The 20,646-nt window shown below is 42.3% G+C and overlaps 1 protein-coding gene across 1 annotated transcript; it reads left to right on the top strand.

Annotated features, from left to right (window-relative positions):
- The first annotated feature begins 78 nt into the window (after positions 1–78).
- FBXO7 (F-box protein 7) lies at positions 79–20,554 on the top strand. The gene is given in 10 exon segments (XM_025882141.2): positions 79–334; positions 3,715–4,009; positions 8,053–8,280; positions 9,671–9,812; positions 11,908–11,991; positions 15,011–15,106; positions 16,867–17,043; positions 18,845–18,882; positions 19,862–19,921; positions 19,923–20,554. Coding segments are annotated over 10 exon segments (1,572 nt in total). The 5' UTR covers positions 79–212; the 3' UTR covers positions 20,253–20,554.
- The last annotated feature ends 92 nt before the right edge of the window (positions 20,555–20,646 follow it).

Raw genomic sequence — 20,646 nt, 5'->3', positions numbered from 1 at the left:
TGGCTGGGCAGCCGCCCGCCCGAGGGTGGGCTCTAGGGGGCGCCCTCATGAGAGGGGCGGGGCGCTCATGTTCCAGAGACCCGCCGGCAGGGCCTGCGGCGGCTCCTTCTCTCCGCTAGTCCTCTGGTAGTCGCCGCTCCGGGCCCGCCGCCGCGCCGTCGTCACCGTCGCCGCCTCCGGGTCCGGGCCCCCGGGGCCCTCCCGCCGCCACCATGAAGCTGCGGGTCCGGCTACAGAAGCGGACCTGGCCGCTGGAGATGCCAGACGCGGAGCCGACGCTGGGCCAGCTACGCGCGCACCTGAGCCAGGCCCTGCTGCCCACTCGGGGCTTCAGGTAGGCGGCTGCGGCGGGGGCGCGCCGCGGGCCCGGGAGCAGAGCGCAGGAGCGCGCGCCCGTCCCGGGCGGTCACGTGAGGCCGGGCGGTAGCTGGGCGGGTCGGGCGTCCCAGGGGCGGTGACGCGCGCAGGCCGGGCACGGCGCGGGCGCTGGGGCTGCAGCTCGCCGGCTCCCCGGCTCGTGGAGGCCATGGCCCGGCGTCCCGGGGGCTCCCTTCCCTTGCAGGGTGAGCCATCGCTTACGTTTCCGCAGCAGAGGATACCAGGGACAGGCCGGGGCGTAGGGGTTCGGCTGGGGCTAGACCTTTCCAGGCTCTGTGGGATTTAAGTTCACCATCTCCAGCTGTCGCAGTATTCCAGGGAAAAAGGAAAGTTCTAGAAGTTAGAAACCGGCCCTCCATCGGAGGCCACCTGTGAGCGGGCCGCGGGGAGCACTTTGACTTACCCGCCGCAGAGTGTTTTATACGCTCAGGGGTGTCGGCGTGGTTCAGAACCTTCTATTTCCTTGGGCGAGCTGTTGCTTTTTTGCTAAAACTAAGATAAACGTTGGCCGTGGGATGACGCTGGAGAGCTTGCAGTTTGGGGGCAGTGACGTTGAGAAATAACGGACCAGATTCCGCTGTTAATTTATGGGGCTGCAAATGAGACTGCTTTGTTTTCCACAGAGAGTATTTTCTGGGGACAGTAATCTGGGGGTAGAGGGAAGGAGATAAGGGGTGGGCCTCTTCACGCACTGAACTAGCGAGTTTGGAATCCGAGTGTGCTAAGAAAACAGAAAAAGGTGGTCGCTGGGGCTTTTTAGGTGATTTCGTCAAAAGAAAACCTTTCTGATAATTAAGTGGACCGTTTTTATGAGACTTTTATATACCTTGACTTTATTTTTAGGGAATAGAGTAAAATGAGGCCGTATCATGAACTCACCTTCCATTTTTCAGGTTAAGGCACTATATTAAAAGTAAGCCTGTTTTTCTCCAAATTAAAAATGGGATATTGACATAACTGTTAAGGGTTGTATTAAGTGACAGGCCTGTTGTTATTTCTTGGTGTTAAGCCTAAGCGTTTTTATATGTTGATGCCATTACCCCACCAGAATTCTTCAAAAGTAACTTTTTTTTAAAAAGATTTTTTCATATATATGTATATATATTTTATTAATGTTATATTTTAAATTAGGGGCAGCCTGGAAAGGGCTTTATCCAAGAGCCCAAGTTAGTTTCTCCTTTGGGTTGGTTTTTACAGTTGAGGCTGGCTAACTGGAAGGAATGTAAGCTTCAGCTTCTGAAAGTAAATTCATTCTTCTGAAAGTATCTTCACTTTATAAAAATGGGCAGTTTTAAAATGACCATAGGACATTATTATTTTTAAAGTGTCTTCACTGAGCAAGTGCATCGGGTATTTTTATATTTTTAAAGGGCCTAGTGTTTCTAGGATGGCATTTTCTGATGAATTAAAAAATTTTTTTTTTTCAGTTTCAGAAAACCAGTTTTTAACCCCTCTGCTGAAAAGCTATATGTTACTTTAGAACTAGCTCTTCCCTTTTTCTAAATGGGGAGGGAAGGCCAGCATTTTTATTAATCATATAATTCTTTAGCTTTTCTGCAAGTAGATGTTTGAATGACTATTTTGTTAGATACTGTTAAAAAAACCAAACTCTTTGCTGTGACAGATGGTCCGTAAACACATAGTACATTTGAGGTGTTTTTCTCTTTTTCTTTTGGGATAGTGTTTTTTGGGGGCATCTGGCAGATTTTCAACATTTATCAGAAGGTTTGAAAACAGAAGCATAGCTACTTATTTTCTAATAAGCAAAACTTCGGTAATTTCTCTACAAAAGACAGTGTCATTGGTAAGAAAACGTGTCTTTACATGTGAAAAAAAACAAATGAATTATTTTGAGTACTTTTGAAAATGCAGCATTGCAACAATATTGTTTATTCATGATTTTCAAAGGACTTCATCCTTGGTTAACCTCTCAAAGTTAATGAAGTCAGCATTGCTGAGTCTAAATGCCTTAGAAAATGTTGTGCAGTGGTTTGTTAATTACTCTTCACCGCTATGTGATGGTTATTCTCTCAACTCAGAGAGCCTGTGGTATGGAAGGGAGAGTTCGTTGCTTCAGGCTAATTTGTGCTCTTAACTTGTTTAGCAGTGGGTTTTTGGATTTGTGCTGTTTTCATTATAAAAGACATCACACATAACTGGTCATCAGTAAGAAAGGTGACCTTGTATTTAACAGTGGGAGGGATGAATTTATACTCATCCTCTACATACTCATCTTTTTGTGATTGTGAATATTTACCTAGGACGTGGGTCTAGAATTTTGGAACAGACATAAGCTGTTATGTAAACAGTGACTAGGGAGCCCTGATTTCACTTTCATCTCCATCTTCCCAACTAATGTTTGTTGGTTGCATTTATTCCACAAATACTTTTGACAAGTGCTGGAGATACAGTTTTGAATGAGACAGGCAGGATACCCGACCTTATGAAACTTAAATTGTAGTGGTGGGGTGGAGAAGAGATGATAAATAAATATGGAATTTTCAAATAGTGATGTTATAATAAAAATAAAACATGAGAATGGAATAGAGTGATGGAGGCCAGGCGGAAGGCATCCCGGAAGAGGTGGCATTTGAATTGAGACCCGAATGATGAGAGTCAGCCCTCTCACGATCAGGAAGAGCGAATGCAGAGGCCCAGAGGCTGCTGTGAGGTTGATCTGTTTTGAGGCAGGGATAGAAAGTTTACATTGATAGAAAACATTGAGTGAGGGGATGGGGTAGATGAGGTAAGAGAAATGGGTAGGGGTCAAATGGTGGCCGTCGGAGGCCATGTTAAAGATTCTGTTCCGAGTTCAAATAGAAGCCATTGGAGGATTTTCAGTGGAGGAATGATGTGACATAGTTTGTATTTTAAAAAGACTATATTTCATTGACTGAATCTTAAGTTGCTGTCAATCTTAAGATGCACGTTGTTTTATGTAACACTAAAGGAAAAGTTGATGGCAATTAAGCTGTGATGTGTCATCAATTTTAAGAAGCATCCCTGCTTCAAAGATATCAGACTTACAAAAGATGTGAAGTGTGTACCTGAGAATTGGTGAGAACATGGGTTAATGATAGAGAATTACTGTATCCTGCGTCCCAGGCTAGAATTGTAGCCATTAGAAATCTATAACCTAGGCATTCAGTGATAAGAACAAGTAATTTTGATAGTTTTTGCAAAACTTTGGCTTCCTTTTTATTTTTGTTTTCATTACTTAATTCTTCCAGGCTCATACCATGTACCTTATATATGTGTTCTAAGTGTATTATTGAGGGTAATGGTAGCGGGTAATGGTGGGTAGCTCTTACTGTCCTTATCCATCTTTCTTGGCAGTTCTGATACCCGGTTTGCAATCACATTGAACAACAAGGATGCCCTCACTGGAGATGAAGAGACCCTGGCTTCATATGGGATTGTTTCTGGGGACTTGATATGTTTGATTCTTGAAGATGCCATTCCAGCACCTAACTTACCTTCATCCACAGATTCAGAGCATTCCTCACTCCAGAATAATGACCAACCCTCTTTGGCCGCCAGCTCCAATCAGTCCAGCATACAGGATGAACAGCCCAGTGCTTCATTCCAAGGACAGGCAGCCCAAAGTGATGTCTGCAATGATGACAATATGGTAGGTATTAGTATCAAGATGAGAAATGGGGTAGTTGATAAAGCATACGGAACACCTCAGTTGAATTCTGTATCAGTCAGGATAATTATTATTAGTAGATTGCAGATTACATTCTTGTTGAAATTTTTAAACTGCTAAATGCTTGGACCAGTACTTGACTGGCATTCTGAAGAACCCAGTTTTTACGTATTTGTTTTGTTCAGACATTGACTCCTTCAGACAAATTGTCCCTTGCCTCTACAAATTGTCTTGTTGCCTCTAAGCTCGTGATTCCCAGCTTAGCTTCTCTGATCTGCTCCTCTCATTAAGGTTATATAAAGTCCAGTTATTTCCAAATTATTTGCAGGACATTTTTACCTGGATTTTAAGCGTTGCTATCTCACGTTCTGTGCCGACATAAATTTGGAAATACGAACTAATGTTCTCCTCTTCCCAAGCCAGCCAGCTGCCCTTTCTGTTGGTGGCACCACTGTTTTCCTGAGTTTAAAACCCTGGAATGGTTTTTGACTCCTTATATCCAGCTCCTTAACGAGGCCCGTGAGTTCTTCCTTTCTGTTCCAGACTTCCAGTATCTCTCTTTCCGTCTACTTTCTGGGCTCATCTTTTCCTACACGTTTTTGATTATGTTGTGCCCTTTAGTAACTTTGTGTCATTGATATACCTGTGCTTATAATTTTTGAGCTGAAAAAGACCAGCTATCTCTAGTTTAACTCTGTCATGTTACAGAGGAGGAAAATGTTGTCTGTCTTCCTGTACTTAGTTTTTAAAGCTTTTCAGGGCTACTTTCTTTTCTTCCCTCCAGTAGACTCTCATCTCCAGTCAGACCGGACTCCGTATCATTTTCCCTGTACCAGCCGGCACATTCACATGTTCTCATGTGCATGCGCACACACAGCCCACCTGCTTCATGCCCTCGCACTTGATGTTCCCCCAGCCTGGAATGCACCACCTTTCCTCCCTCTCCTGTCTCTGCCTGTCTTCCAAGGCCCTGCCAGCCACGGCCCAATGATTGTCTTTAATTTCTTAGTATCGATTATCTTTATTGCCTTGTAAACACCTCATTATTTATCCTTTTGATTTCTTGTATGGCACAGATGATCACATGTATTACTGAATTTTTTAATATTAATACATATGCCATCGTGTTCATTGTTTTTTGTTTATACATATCACTTCAGCTTAGTTTTTTTTGCAGGCCTTAAACATTTGTGAGTATAAGTATGCATTGTGCCTGTCATGGCATCAAGTATAGACGGATACTAAGAAATGCTTTTTAAAAGATCGGTAAAGTATGAAAATCACCTTTGTCGAGTTTTTTTTTTTTTTTTAGAGAGATCAACCAAGCAGGGGGGTGGGAGGGGCAGAGGGGGAGGGGGAGAGAGAGAGAGAGAGAGAATCTCAAGCAGCCTCCACACCTAGTGTGGAGGCTGACTTGGGGCTTGATCTCATGACCCTGAGATCATGACCTGATTTGAAATCAAGAGTCGGATGCTTTTTTTTTTTTTTTAAAGATTTTATTTATTTATTTGACAGAGAGACACAGTGACAGAGGGAACACAAGCAGGGGGAGGGGGAGAAGCAGGCTTCCCGCGAAGCAGGGAGCCTGATGCAGGGCTCGATTCCAGGGTCCTGGGATCATGACCTGAGCTGAAGGCAGACGATTAACGACTGAGCCACCCAGGCGCCCCAAGAGTCAAATGCTTAACCAACTCAGGCGCCCCAGAGATTTTTAATAATAGTATCCAAAGAGATTAAGCAATTTAAAAAAAACCTTTATAAAGCTCAAAGTATTTTTATGATTTTTTTTGAGAAATTATTATGTATCTCTGTGTTTTTGTTTTATGAGGGTAATCTAGTGAGTAAGAAATAGAATATTTAGCCACATATTTAAATTATATTTCTGGGGGCACCTGGGTGGCTCAGTCAGTTGAGCATCTGCCTTCAGCTCAGGTTATGATCCCGGAGTCCCAGGATCAAACCCCGCATCGGGCTCCCTGCTCGACAGGAAGCCTGCTTCTCCCTCTCCCACTCCCCCTGCTTGTGTTCCCTCTCTCACTGTCTCTCTCTCTCTCTCTCTCTCTCTCTCTCTCTCTCTCTCTCTCTCTGTTAAATAAATAAATAAATTATATTTCTGAATCTTCTTTGCTGATAGACTCATTCAGAGATTCTGGTAGATGGGGCCAATCCTTTTACTTCTGTGTACTTGTAAAAATGCCCAGTAAGAACTTTTCATAGTATATGTGACCATTACTTTACTAGTTTCCTTTTGGAAAATTTTGACAAATTAATCTTGCTTCAAATTAGTCATTTCACTTCTAAAAGCATGTTTTGTATTCTAAGACTTGCATAGGGTGACTGTAAAATCTTAGTGTGGAAGGTGAGCTTGAAATCTCATAAGTATGCTGTAAGTGCTTGAAGCAGTATGATCTGCTAATTAAATATAGAAGTCTTAGGGAAAATAGCTGGGTAAAACTGGAAATAACAGAAAAATTTTACTCTTGTAATTAAGCATAAATTAATTCTCTTATTTCATATATTTGGGAATTCTCCTAGTACCTATTGAGTCTTTGATGGAAAATGGGGATAACCTGGTATCAGACCCTAATGTTAGCTCTAAACTGAATTTTAATTACTTGTTCGTATCATTTGTAAATGACGTGACAAATGATCTGTTTAGAGAGGTGGTGCTGAACATTTTTTTTCATTTCACATGCATGGAGAACATGATAAATATTCATATCATATCAGAAAGGCTCAGAATGTCAGTGGTTCTTACGGAGTGGGAGTAAGGTTTGATAAGCTCACCAGGGGATTCTGATAACTTCCATGACATTATCAGTTTAGGGTAATTCTTCTTTAATATTTTTTCCATACGTATTGTCTCCCACGCAACTGTCAGTAAGGAGTAAATAGCCAAAGGTTAGGTAGAGTAGATAAGTAAGAAGCAAAGAGCTTACATACTTCATAATTTAGGTGTTATTCGTTTTAACAGGTAGTTTCTGTTTGTTCAGAAATATGGAGAGTGCGAATTGTCATTGGCCTCTAAGTTTTAACAAATGAATTTGGAGCTTTTCCATAAGCCAGTAAGGGCTAGGCCCTCAGGGATTTTGGAGAACAGCCTCTTGCTCCCTTATATATTTTCCACCCTTTCATTTGTTCTACATAATTTTTAATTTCCTCTGTCCCTTCTTTAATGGAAATATGAACTTAAAGAACCATGTGTTTTGCATCAACAGTTGAGCACGTACGTCAGAAACAAACCTGAGCAAAATTAATATAGGTAACATAGTCTTACTGAAGTCGTGTATTGTGTCTGAAAGCCTGAACTGCAAGTCTGGAGATCTTGGTTCATTTCAGGTTTTTGTTAGCTGGTAACCTTGATTATGTTATTTAATCTGAGTCACAATTAAAACATGTATAAAAAGGCAATATCATCTGACTTGCCTGTTTTATAGAATATTGGTATGGTGCAAATGAGGAGACACTGAAAACAAAAACATTAGGAAATTGTAAGATACTGTCCTTAACATTGGTTCAGCAAGCATTTGTTGAGCACCTACTATGTGCCAGGTACTGTACCAGGATTACAAAAGTAGGTAACATGGAGTCTGTTCCTTTCTAAGGTTGCGGTCCTGGTAGGATGTAGATGTGTAATCAGGAAAGTGCAATGCAGTGTGATAAAGTGCAGTAGTCAGGCCTCTGCAAGGCAGGGTGATAGTCTGAGCTGCCTCTTTGGCAGAGGTGGGGAGTGCTGGTATGGGGAGAAGGGGCCTGGCAGGAAGTGGGCTTGACAGAGTCAGGAACCCGACGAAGTGATACAGGGCCTTGTATGCTAAGGAGGTTTAGCAGTTTGGACTTCATTTTCTAGGCCTGCGTAGGATGGTGGAGGGAGAAGGCTAGGTTGATGTCCAGGTTTTTGGCATACTGGCCAAACTAATAATGTGCTTTGGCTTTGAGCACTAATCTGAGTTCAAAGGGTACAAAGTAAACTATAAAAATAAAAGTCTGTTTAATGAATTCATGGTTTTTGTTATCTTTTTCAGTCGGGGCCTAGTCAGACTTTGGAAGCTGGGTCAGTTCAAGATGTTGTGGATATGGAGGAGGGCACAGGTGTCTTTCCCTCAGAACCGATGCTCTGCAGTGAGTCGGTGGAAGGGCAGGTGCCACATTCATTAGAGATCCTGTATCAGTCAGCGGACTGTTCTAATGCCAATGACGCCTTGATAGTATCGGTACATCTTCTCATGTTGGAGTCAGGTTACATACCTCAGGTAAGACTATAAGCAGAAATCAAACACCTTGCTAGGGTTTCAGTTTCCCGTTGGGAACGGGGGCATATTGATAAACATCACTAGGGTATTGTGGTTTTCGAGATTTCTGTATTAAAGACAAAAGATTATGTATGATAATATGTAGTAAACTGTGTCAAGAGTGTGGGATGGGCATGTCTAGATGGATAGCTTACTGGATTTTTATGGTAATGGCTCTGAATTGCCAGTAATCTAATAAGATTCAGTTAGGAAGAGGGACATTGTTCCCTTCATTCATTCATTCATTCATTCATTCTCCGTTTGGTAAGTATTTACCAGTGACAGGTGTGACAGGTGCAGTGCTTCCTCCCTGCTCTCAGGTTGCTTATAGTCCAGGAGTGGGGGAGGGAGACAGTCTACAGTCCGTCATACTGTATTGGTGAAATTCTAGGAGCGATGTCTGTGTATATGGGGTGCCAGAGAGTCATGGAGGAGAACAGAGTTTCTCAAACCTTGGTGTGCCTAAGAATACCTGGGGATCTTACTAATGCAGATTCTGATTTATTTGTTTCATTTATTTTTAAAGATTTTATTTATTTATTTGAGAGAGGGAGAGAGCATGAGTGGAGAGAGGGAGAAGCAGACTCCCCGCTGAGCAGGGAGCCTGATGCAGGGCTCGATCCCAGCACCCTGGGATCATGACCCGAGCTGAATGCGGACACTTAACTGACTGAGCCACCCGGGCGCCCCTGCAGATTCTGACTTAATAAGTCTAGGGTGAAGCCTGAGACTGCATGCTCCCACACCGTAGACATGCTACTGGTCCGTGGGCCATGTAGCAACAGAGATGTGGAGCAGTTCAGTGACCATCGTACACCTGCAGCATGCCATGCCCTGAGCCAGGAATTAGGATGTAAAGATACTGGGATAAGTCCTTGTCCCCAAGGTGTCCGTAAGTCGGGGAGAGAAACAAATAAAAAGAAAATTATGATGGATTATAACATAATAGAAGTGTGTAACAGTATTAAGTATGAACAGAATGTTAGGGGATAAAAGAGAATGACAAGTTTGTTTTTAAGAAGCCTCACAAACAAGATGATAATTGAGCTGTGGGTCTTGAATAATGATATGGCTTTGCTGGGCAGAGGAAGTGAGTCTTTGAAGAGAGAATCAGTCCGTGTTTCTGATGTTGTTATATCTACTTGAACAGACGCTTTGGTGGAGGATAATATATTGTAACATATTTCTGTCAAAGTTTTATTAATGACGATCGTAATGATTTGACAAATTTTATTAAGGGGACCGTATGGAATGCTTATTTCCAGACAAGTTAGGGGCCTCTTGGATTTTTAGTCTTTTTGAGAGTAATGCTTCTCCTCGTTATTTGTTTCTCTTTGATTTCCTTCCCCAGGGAACGGAGGCGAAAGCTCTGTCCATGCCCGAGCACTGGAAGTCAGGCGGCGTGTATAAGCTGCAGTACACGCACCCTCTCTGTGAGGGTGGCTCCGCCATTCTCACCTGTGTGCCTTTGGGAACCCTGGTTGTCATAAACGGTAATTGGATGGCGCAGTCACGGTTGTCAGTTTACCAGAGCTGACCTGTTCCTCCCCAGATGTCGTCTAGCTGCTTTGGTGATTGGCTCTCATGATCTAGTTGAGTCTTCTCCAGCTCTGCTTAGTCCCTAGCCCGCTGATCGCACGAGTCGGAAAGGTTATAGACGACGGGGGTTGATGTTCCGGTGGCAGGCTTCTCTTGGCAGCGGTACCCTTCAGCTCTCTTCACCTGGTGATGTTTTTGCTCCTGGGGTGTTGTGATCATTGGAGTTGGATGATCTGTTACATATGAGCTCTTTGTGCTGTGGGTGACTTTATGTTTATTTTTTTGACCAGAGTCGAACTGAGCGATAGTAAGAGGTGAGATTGCGTGGGGGTTGTCTCTGAACAGTAATGCATAGACACACGGCTGAGCACTGCCTTCGTGTGTGTGTATGCGTGTGTGTGCCCGCAGGAAAGTCACTTCGAGTAGTTGCTTTGTCTACTTCTCTTTCGTATTGGCAATTTCACAAGGATGGCAGTCCGTTTCATTTTTAGCTCAGATGCCACTGAGAAGCCCATAGTCTGCCAGTGGTCTGTGGAATAGTCCCGTAATCACACCTTCTAGAGAACCAGTGGAGTGACTAGAATCTTTTTCTGCTCTGTTTTGATTTTTGAGATTTATCCCTTTAGCTAGATAAGGTAGTATGATGAGATTGGAATGACTGCCTTTTTGATTTTTCAGGACAGCTTGCCTTTTGTGTAGCAAAGGCAGTTGCTTCAATACGCCTTAGCCCTGCAGTCTCAGCAGCTGCTGGTTCTGCTGAGGTGGAGGAGGAGGCTTAGTAGACCCCGAATTGCCACTTAAACCTGGAGCAGCACCATGTTCGTCTGTTGCATTTATCAAGGTCCCTTGTAAAATTTTGTTTGAAAATGTTTGCTCTGCAGAAATTTATTTTGAAAACCACCGTCCTACCCTGTCTTGATCTTTGAAATGAAAGATAGTTCTAGGTCCCCTGTGATGTGATTTCTGCTACTTCCCTTTAATCACTAGATTTTTTGAAATGTTCCTTTCAAGTCTCAAATTTCAACAACTTTAATGGCTTTGGTGGTATTCCACGTTTGTCAGGATGCCGCTGTCCGATGCAGGACTAGCTATGTCTCCTCAGTGAGCACGTGAGACTTCCAGCTTGTCGTTCTTACACATGCAGGGGCGGCCGTATTGGCCCCTCCTGGTCGCTCTGCTCCATCACATCCTAACTCGTGAGGCTGAAGCTACCCAGTAGTGACTGAAGTGGTCATTTTTGCCTCCGTTTCTTACAGAAGCACTTTGAAAACATGTATAATAGCCTCTATTCACTGGTTTCAGGAAGAGAATGGCTGCTAGGTCTCTTGATGGTTTCTTAGTTTCTGTTATCTTGTGGTTTTTTTTTTTTTTTCCCCTTTTACTGTTCTCGGCACATCTGCTACTCGCAGACTTACGTGGCAGCCAGCCATTCCAGGCTTGATTCTTTGAAAAGGAGCAGTGTGTCCTTAAGTCTTTCCCTTACCTGGGACCTCCTGTTCTGTGCACATATGCATAAGCACAGCACGGGCTCTTTCATGGAATGAGATGAAGTGCGCCTTTGTATATATGATTAAAATTGAACCCTCTGGTGATGTCAAGAATAGTGGTCCTTTGGGTCTAGAAAAAGCTGATGTGAAAACTGGCAGGATTCTTTTAATAAACAAGGCAAGACTCCTTGCCAAGGGTTAAATTAAAAAAAAAAAATGGAGTTTTTAGGGACCTTGTTAGAAATAATGATTTTATTATGTTTAACTGTCTCCTATTAACCTTGTTGCATGTCTTTCAATTACTAATAAGCTGCTCTTGGTAATACCTAGTGGATTTTATATAAAGGTGCATACTTTAGTTTTTAAGGGTGTTGTAGAGTGATTTTATTTGATGTGGTGGCAGGTTTACACTTCGCTGTGAGGAAAGGAAATAAGCATGGAGCAGTTTGTTTTCTGTTTGTGTCCTTTGTATGGTGGGGCAGGGAAATGCAAGCCCATGCTAAAACATGAAGGCCATTGGTGAACTGACAAGAGTTATTTGTCTTCTTTTGCTTATTTACAGCTACACTAAAGATCAACAGTGAGCTCACAAGTGTGAAAAGATTGCAGCTGCTGCCAGGATCATTTATTTGCAAAGCAGAACCAGGTAAGAAAAGCATGATTGAACTTTGGGAATGAAGCTTTGAGAGGTTCACTTTAGAAAGCCTGAAAGGTAATGTCCGAGAGACTGAAAATTTCTGAATGAGATTAAAACAAATTTAAGACATGTTGCAGAGTATCTTTTTGTTTCCTGCTTTTCTTATGTTCTTGGAGTGCTGGGTGATATGTGTACTGCCATTATGGAATGACACTAGTACGTAATTCATCCCATGCTATACCAATGCTTCCTAATTTCTGAATTAATCTTTGGATTTTTCCAGCATTGTATTTAACCAGTACGGATGATCTGTGTTTTGTGGAAGCCATACAGTGCGCCTTCATTATTGAAGATTATTGGAGGAAAAACTACTCAGAATTGTTAGCTTCAACTGACATAGATTTGGTGGCCGTTTGATCAGATTGGAACTTTACCAGAAGTTTGCATTCTAGGCATGGTTTTGCTTGTGTTCTATAAGATTATTAGTAGATGCAGAGACAAATTTTCCTTTTTATTTTTTCAGTTAAATCCAGAGTATGAGAAGCAGGTCTAGGCAGTTGAAGGAGAGGAGATGGGTGGAGCAGGGACTCGCATCTTGAAGTGCTGGTTTTGTGCTGGACCTGCGCCTTGACAGACGCTATTCCATTTCGTCCTCCTAGTAAACTCGGGAGGGTTTTACAATCCAGCTGTGGCGTGGCCTGCTGCCATGGGGTGGTGGCATTGACAGCAGTGTCTTGGAGGGAAGGCTACCTAGATCTAGGTCTTTGCTTTGAAGGCCTAGAGACTTACTCTTGTTGGTTCCTTGGAGACAGCAGGCCCTGAGGTCCATGAACTTCCACAGACCAAAACTGATGGGAAAAGACGTCCAGATATGTATTTATAATGGTCTCTGAACATTTATCGTCACCCTAGACCAGTGTTTTCTCAGCCTTCTTTGCATTATCAATCCCCTGAGGAGCCTTTGTAGAAAATTCGCCCCCCACCCATTCTCTCCCATGAAATTTTAATACTGTAGATATAGTGTATTTTCATTTGTGTACTGTGGCTCTTTGGAGGGTCACAAACCAATGGTATAGCTAGGGTTTTTTTATTTGCCCTCTGAGAACCAGTTTTTGTCCCATTGTGGGCAACACTGCCCCTGCTGAGGGTACACGAACTAGACTGATAAATCTGTAAAGATGATCTTACCATTGGGACCGGAAAAACTTGAAATTCCTTGGCTACAACACTTTGGTTCTGTCGACACTAGGGAGGACCTGCTATGGGGAGTAGAAATACTCTACACTCCACAGTAGTAGAGGTCATTATGCCCATTTTACAGATAGGAGACAGGTCTAGAGAAGGTTAAATTATTTCAAGGTCACAGAGCTAATAAATGGTGGAATTTAGGATTGGAATATATTTGACTCCTAAGCCTATTTTTTTTTTAAAGATTTTATTTATTTGAGAGAGTGAGAGAGAGAAGGCACAAGAAAGGGGAGAGTCAGAGGGACAAGCAGACTCCCTGCTGAGCAGGGAACCCGAAGCAGGGCTTAATCCCAGGACCCTGGGATCATGACCTGAGCTGAGGGCAGACGCTTAACCAATTAAGCCACCCAGGCGCCCTTCCTAAGTCCTTTTTTTTTTTAAAGACAACTTTTATAGGACTGTAGCTCAGATTCATATTCTTTATCTGGTTTCTGTTAAATACAGAGAAAGGAAGTGAAAGGGGAGGAGGAAAATTAATATTACAGTAAGTTATGGACTATATTAAATATTTTTAATAGTACTTTTATGTTGGGCAGGGTTATACAACACTGCTCATTTGACAAGTCATTTTAATTACTTTTTGCTGTGGCTTATAGTAGAGTACCTAATATATACCTACTCATAAATTTCTGATTACTTCTATAATAGGTAACTGCAGGAAAAAGCTTGTTTAAAGTCAGTTTTCACACTTGAAAAAAGGCCATGAACCAAATTGATTTTTTAAATATCTTGATATTTGATTTCAAGTCAAGCTTGTAGTTCATGCAAGGAAGATATCAATCAAATTATAAAGAGTGTTTTATTTTTTATAGATAGCGAAGTACCTAGTTATTACAGAATGGGGAGGGAGCACGCATAAACTGATGATCTGGAATACACCTGGCACTGTGTGTGGAGCTTTACGTTTTAACCACTCTTTGGTGCACTGGTGGTATCTCCTTTAAATAGGTGAGCAAACAGGCGTGGATCAGAGGGTTCAATGCATGGTAGAACTATAGCAGAACTGCGGTGGGGACTTGGGTGGCATTTGGCCATGCTTCCCATGCTGCAGTGTACGTAAGGGTGAATCATCTGGGGATCTTAGGAATATGCAGGTTCGGATATGAAAATGTAGGTCTGTGGTAGGGCCCGAGATTCAGTCGTGCTAAACAGTTTCCAGGTGATGGCTGTTCTGGTGATCCAGGACCCACACTCTGGAGTGGCAGCAGCTAAGATGAATGCATTGGAGCCAGACTTAGGTGTGTACCCTGCTCTGCCGCTTACTGTGAGGCCTTGGGTGGGCTTTCAGTGTCTGTCCTATTTTTAAAATGGGGGTCAGAGTATTTGTCTCCTATTTTGGGAGAACTACTGATGTGAAAGCTTGAAGTTGCCGACACCTGGTCCTCACGTGACAGATACCGTTCTCCTCCTGGGACCGGAAGAGCGGCCCCCCCCACTAGACACTGCCAGTGCCTGGACGGTTGGGCAGGTGCTCAGGACATCATGTTGTGTGTACAATTCTCACCCCACAATTTTTCCTACTATAATTGTAGCCTGTGAACTATATAGGTTGCCTACAGCCCTATTTGAAACTGTGAGATTTTTAGCTTTACATCTAAGATTTAGTTTTCAGAGCCAAACACCATGTATTTCTTCATCTGCTAGAGACTGGTTCATGTCTGTCTATGTCAGAATTATTTGTGAAAATTTACCACTTTGATTTGGCAGAAATAGAGCATACCATTTCAGGTTTTGCCACTTGATTTTGTGTTTTGATTTTTCATTAAAAAATATATTTTAGGGGAAAATGTAGCCACGGTATACAAAGATCTTCAGAAGCTCTCTCGTCTCTTCAAAGACCAGCTGGTGTATCCTCTTCTGGCTTTTACCCGACAAGGTGAGAGATGATAAATGATCACAGGTCTGGTAGCTAGAAAGAAGAGTAGAAGTTTACATACTATGCTTGTGACTCTGACATAGGACTTTGTCTCTTTCTCCTCCTAGTGAAATTCTAGTCTTCTAAAACTAAACTTTAATGTTAGTTCCTTAACCATTATTTACTTTCTCTTTGTATTTCCTCAACATTTTCGGCATCTTTATTGTATCCCACCTTCCACTGTATCATAATTGTTAACATGAGTTTTTTCCACCCAAGGTTTTAAATACCTTGAGATCAGGGAATACGTCTCGTCCATTTTTGTGTTCTCATGGCCTAACACAGGGTCTGGTCCATAATAGGCGTTCAATAAATACTAAATAATGGATAGCCTGTAAATTGGGTCTTAAGTTTTTTTTTTTAAACATTATTTATTGGGGTTCTATGCTGGGCACGGTGGATATACACATGCATTCTTTTTTAATTCTAACAACTTTGAAGGAAATTTTATTCTTATTTTATAGATGATGAAACTATTTTAGTGAGGTTTATAATTCATTTAGAATTCTTATATTAGCTAGCTCTCATTTATGTTGTAGTAAAAAAATAAAATCTCAGTGACCTAGAGCAAACACTTAGTCTTCTCACTCACGTACATGTTGTGTGGGGGTTAGCTGGGGCTGAAGAAGCAGTCTTTCCCTGGGACATGCTCTTGTAGCTCAGCCACGTGTTCTTCCAGCTTTTGCTTGGAAGTGATATGCCACTTCCACTCACATTTCACTGCACAAAACCAATCAAAATGGCCAAGCCTGTGGCAGTGTGGTGGGGAAGTGTAATTAGAGGCTAGAAAATGAGAATCCTAATCTACTTCAGTCCTTTAGCTGGAACATAACTTCAGATTTATACAAATAGATATGTGGCTTTTACTTGCTGTCTGTATATTGAGATATTTTAGGTCTCCAGTTGCATGGGCCAAGGCTGCTGTTACATAGTTTTCTTCTTTAGGTGGTGGTAATGAAAGAGAAAAATGTGAATTTTAAAACCCTTTATTGGATTTCAGTTATCTTTGCGAGTGGAGAACAGTATCACATCTATTTAAAGGAGCTAATACTAAATCATTTACATTTGACTTTGGAAGGTGTTGTGTTATTATTTTCCTTCCTTGGCGTGCTATTATTTTCCTTCCTTGGCGTGCTTCTGAAATTTATCTACTTCCCTTTTCCTAGCCTGCTAGACTGCAAATAATAGTACTTGCTAACACTTGAATGTTTGTTCTAAGCACTCTGTATGTATTAACACATTTAATTCTCAACTCAGGGAGGTAGGCAGTACTATTCACCCATCTTACAGATAAGGAAGTTGAGTTATAGTTTAAGTAACTAGTCCAAGGGTACACAGCTAATAAGTGGCAGTGTTGGGAGCCAGTTTTAAAAGCCAACAAATCATCCGTTTTCTGTAGTTGAATAGAGAAGTTTTTGTTGCATTGAGTATTGCTTGAAACAAGGGAGACCATGGGCTAACATTTAGAAGTTGTCACAGTTATTCATTTGGCCTCTATTAAAAAGTATTTGTCTTTCCACTAAAACGTAGAGGGAATAAGGGGCTTAGTAGTAGCCATCTGGTCAACCTGGGGTTAAAAGTTTGTTGTGGGTGTCACATACTTGGGTAATGGAGACTACCCTCTAATTTGTCACTTAGGAACAAGTTGGTAACTTTGTTAAATATGTGGGGAAAGCTAGATGTTCTTTACTCAGCGACACCTGTTCTCTTTTTCTTCACAGCGCTGAACCTGCCAGATGTATTTGGGTTGGTAGTCCTTCCGTTGGAGCTGAAGCTGCGGATCTTCCGACTTTTGGATGTTCGTTCAGTTCTTTCTTTGTCTGCAGTTTGTCGTGACCTCCTTATTGCTTCAAATGACCAGCTGCTGTGGAGGTGTTTATATCTGCGGGATTTTCGAGGTGATTGTTGTGATGCCATGTTTATCTCTTTCTTAACGAGGTCTTAATTATTTAGCTTGCCAAAAGTTTTTAGTTGTAGGCTTTTTTTTTTTTTTTTTTGGTAAGAGTTGCAAATAATCATAACCTATAGCCTTGTTGGAAGGAGATTCTAAGCCTTGTCTACTTTTGCCTATATCCTGAAAACTCTTCCCAGTCTTTTTTGTGTTCTTCATAACACAAGTAGGCCAGTAGATGAAGTAGAATATTTCAAGATAGAAAAATTTTAGGTTTATTCTTTCTTTTTAGACCATCCTCCGAATGACTTAGCAGTCTGGTGCATTTCTGAACTCCCATGGTTGTGACCATGTATGCAACCTGGGGCACGTTGCTGGGGAAGCTTTGTTTCCATACAGTCTCATTTATCGTGACCTGGTGATGATTGCAGCAGCAATTACAGTGGATCTCGGGGGCTGGGGAGACGTTACCCCAAATGTAAAAGCCCTTTGCCTGGTGAATCAAGATTTCCAGATACAAGTCTAGAAGCCTGAGTGTGGAATTTCTTTTCTGCATGTCAGTGTTTTTTTAAAACTGGTTTGACCCTGAAGTGGGTCATGAAATCAGTGTAATGGGTTATTAAAAAAAACTATATGCATTTTATAAAATAGTTGTAAATTTCTATTTCAGTATATGTATATGTAGCTATATACTGTTTTACAATGTAAAAAATATTTGTGGTTCACCTCAAGAAAGAGTGAATGATGTTGCTATGTATAACATACCCTCTTGGCAACTGTAAAAATCTAGTGGGTAGATCCCCTTCCTTCTTTTTTCGTACTGAGAATATTATATAGAATCATTTGGGTTGATAAACTTTTTTTTTTCTCTTTAAAACCTCAGAATGTAAGAAGTGAATGACTTGGTTTTTCCTCATCCTCCTCCCTGATTCCTAAGGTCCTTGTTCTACATTATTTATGGCCCTGAATCCAGAGTTCAAAATGTCATTTTGTTCCAGGAGGCAGCAAGTATCATTTCAAATTAAAAAAAAAAAAATTGTAGAAAGAAAAGACAAAATGACCGAAGTATATAGAAGAACCAACTGAAAAACAGGCTGTGATAAAAATAGGCAAAAAAAGCCCTTTTACGTACATATTCAAATTCAGATACAAAATGCAGTCGTCTCTATCTCATTTCCAGATTGTGGTCCATAAGCTTATCTGTAAGCTGAGGGTTCATATTTTATAATGAATTTCCCTTTGGGCATAATGTTACGGGACTGGAGTTTTATAAAATCTTCCTTCCATGCCCATGTAATGACTTCCCAAGAAGACATTTCTTTTATCTAAACTCTTCATTAGACTTAAAGTTGAAGGGGTCCCTCTTTCCTCATTTCACATATGTCAAGTAGATAAGTATATTAAAAAATACTTGGCCGTCGTGGTCATACTTCTATGAGTTGGGAGAAAATAACCCAGATATGGAAGAAAACCTGAAGTCAGCTTTCCCTCCAGTAACAATGGGCTGCGATGTGCACCCGGAGATTGTCACCCAGTCAGTGTCGCAGAGATTCGGGTTCAAAGTAGCGGCCGCACCCAGATGAGACCGGGGGAGGAGGTGCAGCGAGGGACAGCTGGGGCAGGGAGAGAGAGAGAGGTTTGAGTCAGGTGCAAGGTACAGGTCCTCTGGTGTGCGGTTAACAAATGATTCGTGTTCCTTTTTGTGCTTCATGTGTAAGCTTCAGTTTCCTTAGGACAAAAGCAAAAGTGCTGTTTAATGCTGGATGCATGATGCATTTTAAATCCTTTTTTTTTTTTTTTTTTTGTAGATGGTGCTGTTAGAGCTCGAGACACAGATTGGAAAGAAGTAGGTATTAATATCGAGGCTAATGTTAATATAACACAGAAATAATTAGTGAGTTAATATGTTAAAGGCATATTATCACTTTTGTTATGTAATGAAATGTTTTTATCAAATTCATTGCTAATTTTCAGTAAATGAAAGTGTTTTTAACTTTTATCTTAGACTCAGTCCTCATTTTCTTAATTACATAGGAAAAGAGATATTACCACAACGATTGTTTTTTGCCTTTACTTAATATAAAACATTCTCTTTTCCTCTGTTGCAAAAAAAATTCAAGTTGAGTTTCTGTGCTGGAGTGGTCCAGCTGTTAAGCTCATTAGACTCGTATGTTATGAAAAGAATACCTGTCGTTTGACCCGCAGACGCTTACTGTACGAGACATTGACAGGACTGAGAGAAACGGGGGGGCGGCGGCCGCTAGGGAAGAGTCCTCAGCTGTGCCCTCCGCTCCCAGCACTGCTCTTTAGGAAGATGTGGCAGCCTCTGAAATTGGCATCTCCTTGTTGCAGTTTAAGTGGAGTCCATTAGGAACATGATTTAGGTGAAAAAGTAGATTTAAATGCTGTCCCTCTTCCCCCCCCAGACCTTAACTTTATATTTTGTGGCATGATATTCTCAACAGATATTTAAATTTGCCACTTTCAAGAAAAGCTGACCTAAAGTTGCATGTTAGTTTGAGAGCTCTCGACTGGACTGCAGTCTTGGAGGTGCGTGTCACTCCGCTGTGCCTGCTCGGGCCGGAGGCCGGCGTGCCTCCCCGGGCGGCACAGTCGCTCGCTGCTTAGAGCCCGGTCTGCTTGGCCTTGTCTTCGCAGCTGCTGCCTTGGTCGTGCACGTGGGCCCCGGTGACAGTTCTCTGTGTGCACCGGTCCCTTTGCTCCAGAGTGCGGGAAAAGGAAGGTGTAGAGAGAGCAGTGGAGGCAGATTGGAACCTCGGGGAAACATCCAGATCACTTACCGTATCCCGTTCTTGTTTCTGCAGCTGTACAGGAAGAGGTACAAACAGAGGAAAGAAGCTCAGAGAGGGCGTCATGTGCTGTTCCCGCCCTTGCCGCCCCAGCCCCCCCCCGTTCGGCCCTGGCCCCTGGCACCCCAGGCCTTTTCCTCCCAGCTCTCTCCTTCCTCCAGGAATTATTGGTGGAGAATATGATGAAAGGTTGACACTTCCCTTTGTTGGGGACCCCATCAGTTCACTCATCCCTGGGTCCGGGGAGACACCAGGCCAGTTCCCTCCATTCAGACCGCGTTTTGATCCAATCGGCCCGCTTCCGGGACCTAACCCCACCTTGCCAGGGCGAGGTGGCCCGAGTGACAGACGTCCCCTCCGGCCCAGCAGGGGTTGGCCAACTGACAGCCGGCTACCGTTCATGTGACTGGTTTGTAATCTCACTTCTGGAGCTTGTTTGGTTTTTCTTTTTTAAAACCACAGCTGTCATCTTGTCGGGGTGCTGATCTCTAGTGTTTTCTGATTGTGATGGTGAGGAATGCACTCACACTGGCCTTTCAGTAAATCTACTCAAAGCTCCAGGGGTGCTAGGGCCCAGAGGGTCCTGTATGACTGGCTTGGCCTGGGACATAGTTGGCTCCTGACCTCCCCGCTCTGAGTTCCCCTCTTGAGTGAAGGTTGTTCACTGATAAATGTTCTGCATCAAATTAAAAAAAATTTAAGTATAAATCACATGGCAGTCTTAATTTTTATTACAGAAAGAGAGAGAATAAATAGAACAGCTTCACAACATTCCTTAGAGGTTTCAGAATAATCAGAGA

The sequence above is a fragment of the Callorhinus ursinus genome, unplaced genomic scaffold, assembly GCF_003265705.2.
Source record: "Callorhinus ursinus isolate GAN/ISIS: 27379988/994484 unplaced genomic scaffold, GSC_fseal_2.0 scaffold14, whole genome shotgun sequence".
Lineage (NCBI taxonomy): Eukaryota > Metazoa > Chordata > Mammalia > Carnivora > Otariidae > Callorhinus > Callorhinus ursinus.
This window is presented reverse-complemented; position numbering and strand designations above follow the sequence as displayed.